Source organism: Canis lupus, chromosome 24 (assembly GCF_011100685.1).
Source record: "Canis lupus familiaris isolate Mischka breed German Shepherd chromosome 24, alternate assembly UU_Cfam_GSD_1.0, whole genome shotgun sequence".
NCBI classification, from domain to species: Eukaryota; Metazoa; Chordata; class Mammalia; order Carnivora; family Canidae; genus Canis; species Canis lupus.
The window spans coordinates 3,648,438-3,668,078 of NC_049245.1; the positions used below are offsets into that span (position 1 = coordinate 3,648,438).

Below are 19,641 nucleotides of genomic sequence, written 5' to 3' on the forward strand. Positions count from 1 at the left end.
CATAGTTTCTCTGAGCTCAAGACCACATACTTAAGATGACCCCAGCCCCTCTTGAAGTGCCTTCCTGAGAAAGCAAGGCTGCCAAAAGCATTTCTTAATTATTTTAGCCAACACCTGAGAGTAGTGCCCCTGTCTCCCAGGCTCTGTGGGAGGGCAGGAGCCTAATTTCAATGAGCTCCGGCCAGCAACTCAGATGGGTTTCACAAGAAACTTCCCCTACTTCCCACTTCTCATAAGTTTTCACTTCCCTGACTCTACAGTGGCTCTCCCCGCCCTCTCCCAATCCCTTCATTTTCTCTTTAAAAGGTCTAGTCACCTCTGTACAAACCAAAGTTGACTCCAGTTCACACTGCCTGCTTTTCCCCACTTGTAATAGTTATTACTGATTAAAATTGGTCCTTACTACCTTAACCAGAGTCTGGTTTTGTTGACCTTTGATATCTGCATCTCCTGTAGGCCCTAGCACAGGAGCAACAGTGACAGCCAACATGGTCAGGGCCCTTACCACATTCCCAGGACATATGGGTATCCCACAGGCACTGACAATGCTGAGGGGTGCCACTGCTAAGCCCATTTTCCAGGTGAGGGGCATGTGGCCTGAGGGGGAACCCACCTGGGGAGAGAGCCCACAGCCCTGTACTGACTGAGAAACCTGCCCAGGTATTTCAATGCTAAGCCTTAGTTTCTCATCTACTTAACAGGCAGGGACAAGGGTAGCAGGAAAGGTACAATGTACTGAGATAAAGCACTCTCTGCAGGCAGTAAGACCTCAGCAGCATTTGCTGTGGGGAGACTTCACATTCCCCTGTCACATCCACACCACCTGGCAATGCCCCAGCGACTGGCTCCCGCAAGCACTCAGGACCTCTGCTCCAAGAGCCTAGAACACCCCATTGCATTCCAGAACCCACTTCCCCACTTGCCAAAAGGGTGCTGCTCATGGAAGGGGTTTTTCTCCATAAAAAGAGTACTGAATACTTGTTTGAAAGAAAGAAGATTCTAAAAGAGAAAAGCCAAAAAATCCATTTTCAAACATTCTGCCAAAAACAAAACTCTACATTGATATATTTTTTTTAAATTTATTTATGATAGTCACACACAGAGAGAGAGAGAGAGGCAGAGACACAGGCAGAGGGAGAAGCAGGCTCCATGCACCGGGAGCCTGACGTGGGATTTGATCCTGGGTCTCCAGGATCACGCCCTGGGCCAAAGGCAGGCGCCAAACCGCTGCGCCACCCAGGGATCCCTACATTGATATTATTAGAGATCATTGTAAGTAATGGGAAGATAATTCAACATCCTAGTCCTTTTAAGTGAATCAAGACACCTCTCATATAGAAAACTCTAAAATCAACTGTGTTCCATGGGATTTTATCTACATGGGATGGAAACAAAAATAACACTGCATGGATATAAAAATCAGAAACAAAGGCTCAGATAAACCCAAGGCCATATGTCTGATCATGAGCCCTCTTTGGCCCTTAACAAAGTTATCCATAATCATCTCTCAATACTAATTCTTCTGGAAAAAACAACAAGAAAATATCCAAATTGTGGCATTGTAAAGAGTTCCTCCCTTCAGCTTTTCCCCAAAATGGATAAAGTGGAACTTGTTCTGCCAAATGCATTCCTTGGGGTAATCGATAATTTATGATCTTGCATCAGCCCCAGTGCTAATGATAAAAGTATGACATCAGCCTTGCAGAGTCTCAAATGGCATGTGACAAAGTCCAGCTATACAGAAACAAAACACCTCAGCTCCTAAAAACAATTCATCCAGTAAAATGTTCAAATTTGAGCATTTTGAGGTAATGAGCACTGCCTGCCTCTGGGATAGGAGAGCGGTGACTCAGTGTGAATTTGTCCAGTACAGTATAGCCACGTGTCCAGCACGTGACCCACAGTATTTCAGGGGTTATGCCTATGTAAGGTTATAATTCATCAACACAAAGTACAATGGGAATGATACTGTTTTTTTTCTATTCAAAAAATGGCTTGGAGGAGGCAACAATGTGCTTGCTAATGTGAATGGATACAGAATATTTTATTTTAACTTGTTTGGAGGAAACAAAAGGTCCATCCTGTAAAGACTGATTGCTCAGGTACCTAAATGTCCATCAAACTCTGAAAAATGTACCAGATGAAAATGGGAGTAGAATCCAAAGTATAAGAAAATCAAGAGCCTCTCAAGGACACATCATTTGGGGTATGGGTGTCCTCTAAGCCCAGGGGAAGGCAAGGTGGAGGAGGACAGGAACCTGAGGGCTCTCCCTGGCTTCCTGGTAGGACAAACACTCATCATTTCCACTATATCAGTTAGCTGGGCTTTCCAGGAACATCATGATATCTGTAACCCACAGAACTTTCCCAGCTGACTGGCACAGTCTCTGGGTGATAGGGAGACCCTCGGGTTGCTTCAGAGCTTCAGCATCCTGATCACTCTTCTGTATAATTACAATCCTAGAGGAAAATCTGTAGGCTAGCTTCCCTTGAGGATAGAAGATGCGTATTATCTCCTTGCCAGCACAGAAAGCACTGCAAACTCACAGGTGGAACGTTCACACTTAAGGACTGGCAGGACATATCACTTCTCGGCCTTTTGGCTAAGATCAAGTGAAGGACAGGCAGGACAGTGGCAGGGGCGAGCCACTTTTGCCTTCATAATATTGGCACAGCCTCTCCTCTCCTGTCTGACGGGATTTTCCACCTCCAGAGAGGATTTGCATTTCATTAGCTAGACTTAAATATGTACTATTGAAAAAGTGATGCTGATGTTACTTTAAATGCCATAAATTCTGTATTTCTTCACGCCCTGAGAGTATATGTATGTGCCTGTGCTTCAAGGAATCAGTGAATGAAGGAAAAAAAAACTCACAAAAGAATCTAATTGAGTGGTCATCCTACAGAAAGCAAGGTATTTGAGCTAAGCCAAACTTTTACCACTGTTTTACCATTTCCACTTGAGGTAGGAGAACCTAAAGTCAGTCTTTTTCTTCAGATGCTTACAACAAAGCACCTTTTTTCTTTCCAAGATCTCTTGAGACCTCTAGTGGCCTTCTGTAAGAAAATCAAATCCATCATTTCTCAACCACATGATGCGTTTTAGAACTTTAGATGGATTTTGGAACCATTTAGTTTCTAACTCCTTGGAAAATGTCATAATTTTTTTAAATGATGGAGGATTTTAAACCCTAAATGACTTCAAAGCACGTTCAAGGCCAATAAGAGGCCCTGCCATTTACACCACCAGGATCTGATCCAGACGTCTATCTTGGCACACCATCACTCCAGCTGGATTGTTAACCAGATTTTACTGGTTGGGTTACTTACCAGGACTCAGGAAGAGCAACAGTGAAGCCCCTAATCGTGCTATTCCTCCTTTCTGAATGCTTTAGAATTCTCATAACTTAAGCATCAGAACATTCATTTATATGAAATTGCTCAGAAGTCCAACTTAAGTAAATTCCAAAAAAGGATGAGGCTATCAAATGCTTAATAAAAACAATTGCTTTTAGAGGTAAAAAGTTAGTATCTAAAAACCATAAACCTCATGTTTTAAAGCCCGCAACTGTCTTTCACCTATTTTACATAGCAGTAATACTGACACAATTTGGTTCACATTTATCAGCAAAAATCAGTATTTTAGTTATTTTACACTGACAGTACATAGTCCTTATCTGGCAAGTCTTCGCCCACTCCCATGAAGGACTTGAAAAAGGTAGGTACCCCTCAGAAAGACTATTCTAATAGTTTCTTAGTCTGAGAACATCTCAAATCCACCAGAGTATGAACCAAGCCCACGATAGATTATAAAGGTGTGTCCAGAAGCAGCTATGCTTTATTTCAAATATTACAAAAAATACAGAACAATAACTTCAATAATTAGTGTCTAAGTGGATGGGCAGATTCCAGCACAATTTTCCACATGGGCGAATCAAAGAACTGGGACTGGGGATTACAGTGTTAATTCCCTGGTTCTGAACAATGTTGCTAGGTAAACAGGAGAAGGATAATTACATCCCCAAACCCTTCTCCAGTATAGTGTTTGAAGAACTGTGTTCTTCACTGTTAATTATCAGTTCAAGTAACTATTGATGAGACAGATGTCAAAAAATCAATGTGGGGGAAATAAGAGAAAAGCAGCAGCCTAAGAGGATCCACCACCATGATCATCTGACCTTCTGAAAAATCTTTTTTCCTGCATCCTTAAGGAAGAGAGATGATCTACCTAAGTGCATTTTCCAGATGTCTGAAATTCTACACCTGCTAGTGTCAAAACTCAAATGTGAATATTTTGGACAGAGGGCCTCTTAAAATGAGTCTTACCTCTTTACCTTCTAACAAGCAAAACCACCAATCATTATAATGTCACCATTCCCTCATGAATTCACTACTGGATGCTGACTGTCTTTAGTACCCACTGTCATCTCTTTGCCATTAGGACTATATGCCTCTTGTGATTTGCTACTTGCAGATTTTCTGTAGGCTGGGCAAGAAGGACATTCCACCATCAGGGGCTGAATGAGCAAGACCTCAGCATCAGGAATCAGGATGGTTTAGTTCAGGCCGGGACAGACCTGTCCCCTTGAAGGCTGTAGTCCATGACTCTAAAGTTTTCAAGGACAAAAGGAGGAAAGGAAGGAAGGGCTGGGATGCAAAGGAAGAAGGAGAGAAACTAACTCAAAACTACCAGTTGCCACATGCTTACTAGGAGCCAGCACTAGGCTGGGCGCAATCTACATCTATTCTTGAGCCACCTACACCCTGAATGACAGGTGAGGCATCAGTGAGTAGATTAGCAAAGATGTCACCTTACTAAAAAGTAAAAGACATAGGTGATTTTTAGATATGCTGCCTCTGTACATGTCAATTTCAGTATATTAGATTTATATACAATTTTCTATTATAATAATAGGTTTTATAGAAATATCTATATTCTATATTCTATTCTGTAATTTATACATTCCTTTTTTTTTTAGATTTTATTTATTTATTCATGAGAGACACAGAGAGAGAGAGAGGCAGAGACACAGGCAGAGGGAGAAGCAGGCTCCATCCATACAGGGAGCCCGATGTGGGACTCGATCCCGGGACTCCAGGATCACACCTTGAACAAAAGGCAGGCGCTTAACCGCTGAGCCATCCAGGCATCCCTGTATTATACATTCTAATTAATTCTACAGTATTATCTATTACAATAGTAGATAATAATATAATATCACCTTGCCAAATATGTATGCTGAAAGTATTTGAGCTTTAAAATTCCTCAAGAAAATGACAATTGCCAAGGTCCATATTTGGTATACTGCCTATACACTTTAAGAAAATATGGAGCTTCTGTGTTGGTGAACATAGGGAGATTTGAGGAGAGTGGCCCACCTGGAGAAGGTATGGAAGCTCTGTTCCCTTTCCCCACACCTTGCCTTGTGTACCTCCCCCATCTGACTGTTCCTGACTTACATCCTCTTATAATAGACTAATGACCTAGTAATAAAAAAAGAAAAAAGTCAAGAAAATACTTTCAGAAATGTCCCTCCCTCACATGCTGTTCCTCTCTACCCCTCTAATTGTCTACTTTGTACATACACATTTAATCAGCCATCCAGATAATTTTTAAATTTGAAATTATTTTAAATTCAATCATTTTATTTCAAACAAAACCTGTAAAATGGCACTCAAACCCACAAATATTGAGATAAATGCAATTAAATAACAAGATATTGGCTTGACCTAACGGACTAGAAACAGTTTTAACAACTGAAAACATTTAGCATTGGTGAAGGTGTAAGGACACTAGACTCCATTGGTTAGAATACAAATTGTTATGAATATTTTGGTTGAATAATCTAATAGCATCTATTTTTAAATCTTAGTATTTAGTACACTCATACCCAGAAATTCCACTTCTGGTACCTATACTTCAAGAAAAACAAAACAAAACACATGAGTACCTGAACATATATGTGCAAGTCTGTTTCCTACAGTACTACTTGTTATATAAAAAAAATGAGGACAAATTTTCATAAATAAGGAATATTAAATGGATACTAGAGCTACATGTTGAAATATTCATCCATTAAAATGAATAAAACTGATCTGGAAAGATGATGAACTGTTATATTAAATGAAAAATTAACAGAACCCATGATCATTTCTATATATAAACAGAGAAAAGATACACACATACTTGCACATGTGTGTATAGTTACATACTCACATAGAAGAATGCAATGAGTAGTTTTACTTTAAAAATTGTTCTAATTTGAAAATATAATTCATTTTAGTAAGTGAACCCATTCCCCAAACTAATTAGCAAATGGCAGAATAAAATGAGAGATTTTTAAATGAAATGAAGCAAAAGTTCAGCAATTAGACTACTTACAAGATCCTAAGCCATTAATTTATGTAAATTTCTGCTAACATAATAAAAAAAAGTCCTTCCTACTTGTGAATGCTTTTACAATGAAACTTCTCTAAAGAATGTAAGTTCCAGGGATCCCTGGGTGGCCCAGTGGTTTAGCGCCCACTTTTGGCCCAGGTCGTGATCCTGGAGTCCCGGGATTGAGTCCCATGTCAGGCTCCCTGCATGGAGCCTGCTTCTCCCTCTGTATGTGTTTCTGCCTCTCTCTCTTTGTGTCTCTCATGAATGAATAAATAAAAATCTTTTTTTTTTTTTAAATTGAACACTTAAAAAAAAAAAAAGAATGTAATTTCCTGAAGGGTAGGAGGACCTATTTTCCTGTGCTGATACTAACAAGAGAAACTTCATAAATCAGGAAGGAGAAATTGAAAGGTATGAGAGAATCAATTAAAAAGATTCTTTAAAAAATATTTCACTCACAGAATTCCTTTATGCATTTGGCTTGTATTCACATTTATATCATGACCAAAAGGGCTTTATAAAGAGAATTATAATGTATTTAGCTATGAATTTAAAAAAGTAAGAAAAACAGATTTCTACGAGGAATTTTCTTCTCTCTTATCCTAAATTAGGTAGATAATTTGTATCAATTTATTTTACTTCTTGGCAATCTTTTTTTAGACATGTGGTCTCTGGATCTCAGAATGCAAGGTAAATGTTCTATGTAGAAAGTAAAAATGAAATCACTTTACATTGCTTGCATAATGTTCAACAGCAGCCTCCTTCTCTTTGTTTCTCTTCATCACCAAACTTCCCTAAAGAGCAATGGATATCCCCTTGCTTTCACACCCTTACCTCTCATTTATTCAGCTCACTGCAATGGGATTCCCCAAACCGAACTCTGCTCTTCAAGGAGGGACAAAACCAGACCCAAACCAAGGGGCTGAAGGTAGGGCACTAGTAACTAAGTGGCCACTGTTGGCACAGAGAAGCCAAACGCATGAGATTGAGAGAAAGATGAAGCCCAGGTCCTGGGAAGACAGAGTTCAGAGAAAAAGAAGAGAAGAAGAGCAGAATGGGGCAGGGTTAGGGTTGGATATGCTAGTGCCAAGGCAGGGAGCCACCCTTCTTCTTACCTAAAGTTCATACAACTTTACTTTAATGGATACAGAATTCTCCAATATAATTTTTTTCTTTTTTAAAAAAATAGTTTTTCTTTTAAAAAAATTCTTTTTTAAATTTATTCATGAGACACAGAGAGAGAGGCAGAGACATAGGCAGAGGGAGAAGCAGGATCCTCACAGGAACCCGATGTGGGACTCAGTCCCCAGATCGGGATCATGCCCTGAGCTAAAAGCAGACACTCAACCAAGGCATCCAGGTGTCCCCATAATGTTTTTTCTTTTTAAGATTTATTTATTTATTTATTTATTTATTTATTTATTTATTTATTTATCATAGACATAGAGAGAGAGAGAGAGGCAGAGACACAGGAGGAGGGAGAAGCAGGCTCCATGCCAGGAGCCTGATTCGGGACTTGATCCCGGGACTCCAGAATCGTGCCCTGGGCCAAAGGCAGGTGCTAAACCGCTGAGGCACCCAGGGATCCCCAATTTTTTTTTCTTAAATGAGTTTGGCAGATTGTGTTTCTCAAGGAATTGGCCCATTTCATCTAAATTGTTGAAATTACAGAGCTGTTGTAGAGCCCTTATCCTTTTACACCTGTCAGATCTGTGGTGACATCACCGCTTTCATTTCTGATATCACTCATCTGCCTTTTTCCTTGGTCAGTTTCGCTAGAAGTTCATCAATTTTATTCAACTCATCTGTATCTTTAAATTTCTAAATCCAAAGACCTCTTATTTGTACTCAAATTATTTGATTTCCCTGCATTATTTGTCACCTTAAGAGTCAGACTTCTATAAGATTCCTTGCCGTCTCTTCTACTTTTCTTCCTTATTATTGTTAATAGCTCATCTTCACCTTTCAAAATTCTGCCCCAGGCCTCTGCGTTTTCACTTTAAAATCTCCTTTTCAACTAGACAATCTCCTTCATTTTCATGACCTCCTCACTCATGAGAGGACCTGTATTTCCACCTCCCACCTGTCCATCTAATGCTATTATTTCCACTCCCAGCTAATGAACCCACCATCCCCCATATTTGAAAATCTGAGTCACCATTAATACGTTTTTTTTTAATTTATTTATTTATGATAGTCATACAGAGAGAGAGAGAGAGAGGCACAGACATAGGCAGAGGGAGAAGCAGGCTCCATGCATCGGGAGCCCGATGTGGGATTCGATCCCGGGTCTCCAGGATCGCACCCTGGGCCAAAGGCAGGCGCTAAACCGCTGCGCCACCCAGGGATCCCCCATTAATACGTTCTTATCCTTCAACTTCTCCATCCAGCTGGCAACCAAACTGCACTTTCCCTATCAAACATTTCTTTGCATCCTTGCACTGGTCCCAACTGGATTCCTGACTTGTCACTGCCTGAATTCCAGCTAGGATCATTTCTTGGCCAGACTGTTCTGTATTCCTCCGTTATAAGCACTAACCATATGAAATTAGTTATCTTTCACACACAGCCCATATCATGCCTCTTCATCAGAGCTCCCTGCTGGCTCAGGATTAAGCCTTCTCACTATAATTCTTCCTTTGCTATCCAGTGGCCTGCTCTTCCTTCCCACACCTTGAACAGTAACGACACCTGCCTACTGCCTGGTAATAGACATTCCAGGTGCTTTCCTGCCTCCACCTTTGCCCAGTCTGTCCCCCTGGTTAAACTCTGGCTCTTCGTTTCTAACTGGATTCAGAGGCTACCTTCTCTGTGAAGCCTAATTTTAAATTATTTTTTTTAAGTTGAGGTATAGTAACATATAGTAAAATGCACAGGTATTAAGTTGGGTGAGTTTGGGCAACTGCATTACCCTCAATCAATACACAGAGCACTGCCATTGCCCCAGAATTCCATTGTGTTCCTCCCAGTCTCACTCTTCCCTCAACCAGAGGCAACTATTCATCTGTTCTCTATCTCTACAGATCAGCCATTTGCACATCACACAAGAGGAGTCAATAGTCTACGGTCTTTGTTTCTCTGTCAGCCTTCTTTCACTCAGCATGAAGTGATTGATTGGCCCTACTGTGTCTACAAGAAGCTCATCATGTTTCATTGCTGAGAGGTATCCACTGCATAGACGCACCAGTTTGTAAATATAAAAAACATTTACTTGTTGATGGATATTTAGATTTGGGGGTGGAAGAAGGCACAGAGATTTTGTATGAAGCTATATTCATCCTTCTCTGTCCTTTGTTTTCCTAAGCCATCCAGCATTATAGTTTATTGTAGCTGGGTGTGTCTTCCCTATTTAACTTAATCTTAATCATTTCATTTCCTTGGGCATTTACATGTAAGTGAAAGTATGTTAAGTACTTAGTACGTCCATTAGCTCATCCAATCATTGCAATGATTCCATGCAGCAGACAATACCGTGACACCCACTGACAGGGAGAAAAATGAGGCCTGAACAGGTCAAGTTCCTTTTTTAAATTAACCCATCTGGTGAGTAGTCAAATTAAGATCAGTATCTAAATCTGATGCTGTCACAGTAAATTCTTAACAATTATGCCATAATACTACATGCCTGGCACTTTTTAAAAACTTAAATTTAATTAATTAATTAATTAATTAATCTATTTATTATTTTAAAAGATTTTATTTGTTTATTTGACAGAGAGAGAACACAAGCAGGGAGAGCTGCAGGCAGAGGAAGAGGGAGAAGCAGGTTCCCCAAAGAGGAGGGAACCCGATGGGGGACTCGATCTCAGGACCCTGGGATCATGACCTGAGCCAAAGGCAGACCCTTAACTAACTGAGTCATCCAGGCACCCTAATTTTAATGCTTTCTAAAGAAATCCAGCATTCAGGGCAACAGTTTACCCAAGACACAGCTTATTCTCCACTGATAAGACTAAGCAACCACCCTTGTGAAATGATTTCATATGCACTTTTATTTCAAAAAGCTCTTTTATTTTGCTCACAATTTTGTGAGTCAGAAGTCTGGGAGGACTGAGTTGGTCAGTCCTCACTTGGGGTCTCTCCTGGGGCTGCATTTACATGTCAGCTGGGCTCCAGATATTGGGGGGACTCTCCTTGGCTGGACGTCCACAATGGCTCATTCACATAGCTGGCAGTCGATGCTGTAAGTGGGAGCCATGCTAGGGCTCGACCTCAGGGCCAACATGTGGCCTCTCCAGCACAATGGTCTCCCAAGATCACCTTTAGGACAGCTTGCAGGATGGAAGATGGTGTTGCCGCCATTTTTGGAAAATAGAATCTGCCACAGCCATTTCCTTAAGGCTGCTGAACTTTGGGGCATGTCACTGGGCCCACTGATGGTAAAGACCTTCAACTTCCAAAACTTCTCTTTGGGGTCAATAGGCTCCTGACTCACTGACTGTCGGAAAATAGGTGGGCTTTATTGGGAAAACTAAATAGGCAGATTCATTTTTAAGTTTATTTGAAAGTTATTTCACCCAGTGTGGGGCCAAGGATTGTGTGTGTTCAGAAATGTGTAAGTAGTAAATGCACAACTTTGCTGGCCACACAGCACCAAATGAGTCTCATTAGATATTTAGTCCTGTAAATTATGTCAGTAAGGGAAACTGTAAACATCTCCAAATGAAGTAATATTTATAGGTATTATAAAACAATTTAATCCAAGCTATAATCACCCACAATAAGAACTGGTAATTTGCAACTCTTTGTAAAGTAACTGTCCAGGTAAAACTTAGAAAGGAAAAGGCACAGCTCTAGCTTTACCTGGCATTGCGGATGTGCAGCTGAGGGTAATGGCGATGCCTGTGACATATATGCACAGCAAAGTCCTCATCATACATCAGACTTGGAATGTTTCCCACTTGCTCAAACACAGTTATGAGAGTTGAGCCTAAATCACAGAGACAAAGAAATGGGGTCTCATTTTACCAAGGAATAACTTTAGGACTTCAGAACAAAATGTAGCTTCCATTCTAAATTGTATTTTAATTGTTCTGATCAAACAGGCACATGATGTATTTAGGACCTGGAAGTCATTCTTATTCCCATTCCCCAAGCACCATTTTAAACATGAATTTCCTACATTGGCAGCTGGGGAGGTAGTTGCATAGACCTTACCTAAGCTCATGTAGGATGGCACTATGAGAAATATGAAGTACAGTTCTGGCACTGCCTTATACACGGTCCTGGCAAGGGGAAGAGACAGTGGGACAGGTGTTAATAACAAAGAAATCCCATTAGCTGGCCCTGTTTGAGAAAAATGCCTTCACTAAAAACATCAGATATTCATAAATCCACATAAGCTCCTTTGCTCCTTGCCTGCAAAGGCAAGAACATCTTCAAGGCAATTTCTTTTCCTTCTCTACTCCTTAAATTCCAAACGGACTCTTTTCTGTCTGTTCCATGGAGGTACAGAGAATAAACAGTGCCATATTCATGTGGCACACCATATTTCTACTGACATTAACCTTTGACCTGGCATCTGGATGGTCTGGTGTGACATTACAAAGTGACTTGAAAGCTGAGGCCACCACCCCCAAATGTCTGTGCAGGCTGTCAGACATCACCCAGTAGCCTGCCTGATCATATTTCGACACACCATATTGTTCAGGATGCTTCTGCAGTCTGTCAGGTTAATAGACATTTCTAAAGGTAAGATTGAGGAAAACTATTTTTAGAAACATCCAAACCTATGACGCTTTACTCTTCCGCCCCAAATGCATTTTTTTTAAATGACTGCACTACCTATTTGCCTCAAATGATGGTAGTTAAAGATGTGTGTTGAAGGGAGTGCTCAAAGAAATAGATTTTCTTTCAGAAATATTACTGCTGTTCAACATAGATGCTCTAATACAGCCATAGGTTACAAGCAAATTAAACATTTCAAAGAATTTCACGTCTTTTGAAAGGACATAGTCCTTTTGCACATAGTCTCTTTCGTGTCATTTTGGCATTAATGCATTTTGTCTATGGGACTGCCGGCCAGCCCCCTGATGTCACCATCTGCAAGACCCCAGCCACTCACCGAATAATCTCTCTGCAGCAGCCAACAGAATACTCATCCACGGCCACAAAGAGGTGCATGAACAATGTGTTCAGAGGCTGCACAAGGAAAGAAAACAAGATTGAAGGCTGAGTCAGCATTTCGGCTGTTATCAGAGCAGGATGGGAGGTGGGAGAAGGATTTGGGGGTGGCCACAGGCTCAGAGCTGCCCATTTTTTGGGGGTGATATTCTATGTCTAAAGTGATGAGACACTCAGGCAGCTTTCAAGCAATCTCACTGACTCCATTCGCTGCCTTCTGTCCTCCTAGCCTAGAATAATTCAAGGAAACAGGCACTGTAAATGAATCCAATGCATCCAGCCCTTCTTTCTGCCCTTGCGAATGGGGCTCTGGGCAGGGAAGTGCCTGCAGGGGAGTGAAATCGATTATTAACTCAGTAGTCTTGTCCTCGGGGGTGTCTATGCCAAGTGAAAGACAATCACCCATTCCCCAGGGCTCTTGAGTCAGCAGCTGCTGCTCTATTCAAGTGACACAAGAAAAAGATTCTCTTATGAATTTGAAGGATGGAAGGCAGATGCCATGTTATGAATCCAATGGCTTGTTTTGTTCAACATTCCCAGAGTCAGAATCAAATATTACTCTTGGGATCCAGAAAACCTGAAAGCTGGAAACTCAGAGTAGCAAGATGCAGACGTGACTTTAGGTTAAATCTTCCCAGTTTTTAAAGAGATTTGTGGGCAGGCCCGGTGGCTCAGCGGTTTAGTGCTGCCTTCAGTCCAGGGTGGGATCCTGGAGACCTGGGATCGAGTCCCACGTCGGGCTCCCTGCATGGAGCCTGCTTCTCCCTCTGCCTGTGTCTCTGCCTCTCTCTCTCTCTCTCTCCCTCTCTCTGTCTCTCATGAATAAATAAATAAATCTTTTTTAAAAATGCTGGATAACATGTTGGGGTGCACATGGGCCTGTATGTGTGTGCACATACATGTGTACATGGCAGGGGTGAACTTCCTCATTCACACAATTGGCATTCCCTAGGGTTCTGGAGACACAGTCTTGAATTCCACTGATAGACAAGCATGCTACCCACAGACCTGGCTTCTAGCTCTCTACAGAACTGGGGCGCTCTCTAAAGAACTGGGGCCATATGCGGGCCTGGCTCTGGCAGGCTGAGGGCAGAGAAAGCTCAGATTTGACACCAGATACCAAGTCCAGCTGCCAACAGGTTGTAATGTGGTCACATCTAGAAGACATCAAATGAGCCAGACTCCAAGAGTACACCTTGAAAATTACAGAGACAAGAATCTGATAATAGACAAAAATCTATTATCATTGTTACAGGGGCAAAGGTGTAAAGTCTGGTGCCCTCCCAGCATATCAAAGACTTCAGACACTGAGCCTAAATGTCCACTGACTGATGGAAGGATAGAATATATATACATATACATATATACTATGTACATACACACACAATGAAATATTACTCAAAAAATGAGATTTTGCCATTTGTGACAACATAAAAGGACCTAGAAGGTATTACACTAAGTGAAATAAGTCAGGTAGAGAAAGACAAATACCAAATGATTTCACTTAAGTGTGGAATCTAAAACACAAAAAAATAAAAAATAAAAAAAATAAAACACAAACGAACAAATGAAAAAAAAAAACAGAAACATATCCATAAATACAGAGAACATATGGTGATGGCTAGTATGTTCACCAGCCATACTAGCTGGTGAGGGGGGTAGATGGGCAAAAGGGGTACAGGGGAGTGGGAGGTGCAGGCTTCCAGTTACAGAATGAGTGAGTAAGTTACAGGGATGAACGTTTCAGCATAGGTAATATAGTCAATGGTATTGCATTGTAAAGTGACAGGTGCTAGCTACACTTGACATGAGCATAGCATAACACACAGAGCTGTCCAATCGCTCTGTTGTACACCTGAAACTAATGTAAAATTGCATGTCAAGTATATTTCAATGTAAAAAAAATTTTAAAAAGACTTTGGACAGTGGGGGCACAGTGTGAAGAACTGGGAAGCACACATCTGACCCTCGCTCCCTCCTAGATCTGCAAAGGTGTGACCTATGTCTTGCCACCAGCTGACTCATCTATTATCTTCTCTTGTGCATCCCCTCCAGCCTCTTGCTCTTGGATTCACCTTTCCTCTCCAACAGCTAACTTTGTTTCTAACTGTCACGATGTCACTTTCTGTTTTGAGTTTTGAACTGCTCCGCCTCAAAACTGATAAGACATATGTGCAAACGTAGGACTTCCTTTCAAAATTAAGGCTGTTCTAATAAGAATTGTGTGTAATTGCTTACTGTGCACGGGATTTCACTGTCAAGTTCCTGGAACACGGATAACCAGTTGTCCTGATTGGAGACATTCCAGTTGGGATAGTCCACAAAGGTAGCCTGGGCCATGATCTCCTCTTTGTCATTGCAGAGGGTAACAGCAAGGTTTGCCTTTTCCCTGTGGAAATGATTAAAACTGCACACATGACAAAGATTACCAAAAGGTAGATGAGGTGATGTTACTTTTATCCCCTCCTTTGGTTATTGCAGCCTAGTTACTGAAACTTACCGTTGCATAATGAAACCTCTAGAAGAGGGGAAAAATGTGGCAGCAACTTTGAGAGCACATCTTTCAGGACATCTGGGGCTACCAATTAAATTTTTATTGAAAATTACATTTCATTAGAAAGACGTTGTATTTACATGAAGTGTCCAATACCCTTCCCTTGGAGATTGGCTATAATTTTCCCTATACTTTGCACCTTGTCAATTCCACTGTGTTGGCTTAAACATGTAAAGTTAGAGTGGCCAACTGTTCCTGTTTACCTGATTCTGAGAAGGTCCCCAGGACATGGAGCCATTGGGAATACAAGTCCTGAGCAAATTGGGATGAGTTGGTCAGCTATGCAAAGCAGAAAAGCCGAAAATTTAGCCTCACCTCTGTCAGCTATCCTAACCAATTTCTGCAAACCTTGAGCCCATGCCTCCTGGGTTGATGGATTCTTATGGGATATGAGTATCTATCAGCTGATCCACCTGCAGGATGAAGACCCTCAGGGGTCTGGCTTAAGCTAAGGCAACCCAGCAAGCTAAAAGAGACAAGGGTAGAGAAGCAGGTTTTCCAATTCTTATTCTGGTGGTTGTCCCAAAGGGATATCTTTTTTTTTTTTTTTTCTTTTTCCAAAGGCAACTTTCAAATGCTACCCTGTCATGCTGTCTGGGGTGATAGCAAGAACTCTGACTCAGAGAGAGTCTATAGTTTACTGCATGGAGAACCATTTATATATAAATTGAGATGCAGTTTTCATTTTTTCAGCTGGGTAAGATCTACTGGTATCTTAATTTGGAGGAAAAAAAAGACTTAAATATCCTTTCAAAAAACAAAGTTTATTCCTTAGTAAGGGGACAAAGATAGCATGTAACTGAGGAGGAGAAAAGGTAATGGAAAGCACAGAGAGAAAGTTCTAGATGCTCTCCAGTTATATTTTCATCATTAAAGTAACAATTGTGACTGCAATCAAAACCAGAAAGTAATCACAAGAAGAGAAAAACTAATTAGAAAAGTCATCCTCCGTACCACTTCCATAGGTAACCAGTGTTGATATTTTGGTGTCTAACTCACCAGATTTTGAGAGTAATTATACAATGAAATGTACTTTGTAAGTTTTTCAACATGGCATCACATAACCCATACGTTGTAGTCTGCTTTTTTTCCCCACTTGACAGCATACCACCTTACTAGAGCCGTTCACCAAAAAGCAGTCTCTCATACACGGGCACTTCCTGTGCTTCATTTTTTTCTTCAAATTAGTTCACTTTTGGCTTAGATAAGACCATTTCCATAGGAACTTCTAACATCATAAATGGAAAAGCAGTATACCTTGTTCTGAAGATAACCATAAAAAAATCAATTTAGAACAAAACTTGTTCTTGTGTGTATCTAGACAAATCACCTTGGGTACCAACAGAAGTATAGACACTTTGGGGAAACATCATGCTAGGGATGTCAATCTCAGCACCTACAGCCACTGTCTCCTCTCACAGGAGATCCACTCTTCAGCCATAGAGGACTTCCTCTGGGTGCACCTACCCCAAGGTCCCTGCCCTAGTGCTGGCTATCACGGAAAGAAAATAGTGGACTGCCCTCAGGTCCCAAGAATACACTATCCACATAGGGGGCTAATTAGCAAAAGGATGCAGCCCCACAACCTCTCCAGTCTGCTTCACCAAAGCCCTGCCCCTCTTAACACTCCTGGAGTGGTTCCCTCCTGCTCCTGGTCCTCTGGACTCCTCTGCCCCAGGCTCCCACAGCCATGACTTACTGCTTCACAGATAGCCCTCACTCTAATTCAGATGAGAAAATGCCCAGAGCACAGGACCCGGCGATGATGGTAGTGATGGAGGAGGAGGAAACGGGCAAGAGCTGGGCCAAGGCAGCTACCATCCCCTCAGGGAAACAAGGGAAATGTGTTCCTGAAATCCCAATTTGAACTTGAAACACATTTATCCATGGGAAAACAGGGTGGTGGTTGGGTTCCATAGTACAATTAGCACAGTACTATACCACACAGACATTATAGATTAAATAGGCTTTTGTGGGTTGGCCTGGGAAGCCAGCCATGAGTAACATCGTTTCAATGGGAAAATGCACTTCAATTTCCAAATGGCTGAGTGCAAGAAAGTAACTTTTATAGCATTATCCTTTTGTATGTATAATTTCCACTTCTTATTACCTCTTAACATGAGTCCTCTTTGGGACAGATAAAAATCATTGTAGGGGAAAAGAAGAGAGAGAAGGAAAAAGGTAATGGGAGAGGCTTGTTTTTAAAAGCTGGGTTTAGAATTATTCTTTGGAATAAGTCAAATAAAAAAATACACACACACCCAAAATACAAAATTCACACAAAATATTCACACAAAATACATTAAAAGTATTCACACAAAATACATTAAAGCTCAAGGATATTATCCAGCAAGCAAAATCACAGTTCTTTTCATTAAAGTAATGTCTCATTTGTTCACTTGGTTTAGCGAATTTTCCTTTAGCCAAAACTCCTTTTATTGAACTGAACTTGACGGAAATCTTGGTGAAACAGTATCCACATTTTTTGCTTTATTAAGCAGCACAAATGACACAGATCTGGGTGTTCCCAGAGCCTGTCATGGTTTCCTTCCCCCTCCAGCCCTTTGCACTGTGACATGTGCACTCGATGTGGCCAATTCTTTTGGCTCTTTCCCCACTCATCTGCTATGCCCAATCTGCTCATTTTCTCCCCTACCATTTAGCAGGGTTTTCAGGTGAGGTCAGTTGTATTCATTCCTACATCTGTGACTGAGCCAGCAGGTAATTTAATGAAACTCAATAAAACTAGGAAAGAAACCATCAAATTTAGAAATGCTTGTAAAATGGGTCTCTAAGCCTTGGGGTTGGCCTGCCAAGGGAATGGGAGTTACCTGAATTGAAAAACGAAAGGCGGGATCCCTGGGTGGTGCAGCGGTTTAGCGCCTGCCTTTGGCCCAGGGCACGATCCTGGAGACCCGGGATCGAGTCCCACATCAGGCTCCCGGTGCATGGAGCCTGCTTCTCCCTCTGCGTGTGTCTCTGCCCCTCTCTCTCTCTCTGTGTGTGTGACTATCATAAATTTAAAAAAAAAAAAAAAAGAAAGAAAAATGAAAGGCTGCATGGGCTGAGTACCAACTATCTGGGGAGCTCCAGGACACTGATGAAAATGTAAATTTACTTTTTACTTCTGAAGATATGCTGGCTTCTAAAGTAGGTCACAACCTTTTTAGTTATTAGGATCCCATTTCAACATTAATTTTTAAAAAAAGCCTTTCACTACTCTACTCCCACATGGCATAAGCTATGCTTTTCATATCTGTCAATTCAGAAAACACATAAACACATTAGACATGTGGATTTGAGCTACGCTGACAGCCACTCCAAGACCCAGCAGCAGTGTGAAGCTCATCTTCAGAAACAACTGGCTGTCAAGAACTTTCAGGTAATTAGTATGTGGCTGTGTATAGGATTTGGAAACACAACTCTGTGGAAGGTTTTTGAAAAAACATCTGTAGAAAGGCCCCAGTTGTAAGTCCACCTCCATCCCACATGCTATGGTCTGAATACCCCCTAAAAGGATGGGCCATTGGCAACTGATCACATGGATCACTGGTGATCACATGGACAGGACAATCACATACCCTCCTGCTCAGGCCAGCTATGATCCACTTTCACCCCAGGAGGGGCAAGTTAGACGTGCACATTTGCTACTGAGCTGGGGGCTTATAGTTTATTTACATGCAGAAATTTATTAATGTAGTAAATTACAGTATACAGTGGCCCCCTGCCACTTGCTTTTCCTTCTCAGAGGCAATCATGCCTCCCTTTGTGCCATGTTCTGCAGATTGTTGTTTTAACGATATATATGTAAGAAAATTCCATTGTACTGATAAAGCAGTGCTTCATCCTGTTCTATGACTGCCTAGCTGATAAGAAAGGAAGGGAGGGAGAATAGAAAAGCTTGCCTCTATCTGACCCTAGTCCTTGCTCCCTTAAAGGCAGAACCAGAGGAAAGGAGGAGAATAGCTATGAGCACCTTCTAGGAGCTAAGCATGGCCCTGTATTTAACAACTATTCTCACTGTCCCACTCATCCTGTAAATTAGGTACAATCGTCCATCTCACAGAGGAGGATGCTAAGGCTTAGGGAGGTTTTGCAAAATCACATGGCTAGTGGTGAATTTATTCATTAATGCAACAAACATTTACTGAATACATACCAAGTGCCAATCTTTTTTCTAGGCCCCAGGGACACAGCAGGGAACAGGCAAAAATCCCTGCCATCATGGAGCTGATGTTCTAGTGAATAGAGACAGGCCAATTTTGAAAACAAAACAAAACACAACAACAACAAAAAACCTAACTAAAATGCACAGAATGTCAGATGGGGACAAGTGCTGTGAAGAAAAACATGGGGAAGAAGATGAAGCTTGCAGGTGTGTGCAGGTGCTCTTCCAAGAGAAGGTAGTGTTTGAGGTGTGATGGAAACTCCTCTGTAACTGTAAGCTGAGGCACACATTTGCCTGGGGTGTTCCAGGAAAAATTAAAGAACTCAGTGGAGCTCAAGGATGGTGAGATCAAAAAGGAAAAGGGTGGGCTCTACACCAGATCATGGCAAGCACATGGCAAACCAGTGGAGGGTT

General features: G+C 41.4%; 1 protein-coding gene across 11 annotated transcripts in view; it reads right to left on the bottom strand.

The window, feature by feature from the left end:
- Window positions 1-19,641, bottom strand: part of CFAP61 (cilia and flagella associated protein 61) — a 275,980-nt gene that overhangs the window by 244,570 nt on the left and 11,769 nt on the right. For 7 of the 11 annotated variants that reach the window (XM_038571435.1, XM_038571443.1, XM_038571440.1 and 4 more), the window contains exons 3-6: window positions 14,744-14,912; window positions 12,447-12,523; window positions 11,540-11,607; window positions 11,186-11,312 (exon numbers count right to left, since the gene is read on the bottom strand). In XM_038571435.1, the coding sequence (XP_038427363.1) occupies window positions 11,186-11,312; window positions 11,540-11,607; window positions 12,447-12,523; window positions 14,744-14,912 (441 nt within the window). Of the gene's footprint in view, window positions 1-11,185; window positions 11,313-11,539; window positions 11,608-12,446; window positions 12,524-14,743; window positions 14,913-19,641 lie in introns of those variants that run through there. The other 4 variants (XM_038571437.1, XM_038571436.1, XM_038571441.1 and 1 more) reach the window with 2 other exon arrangements.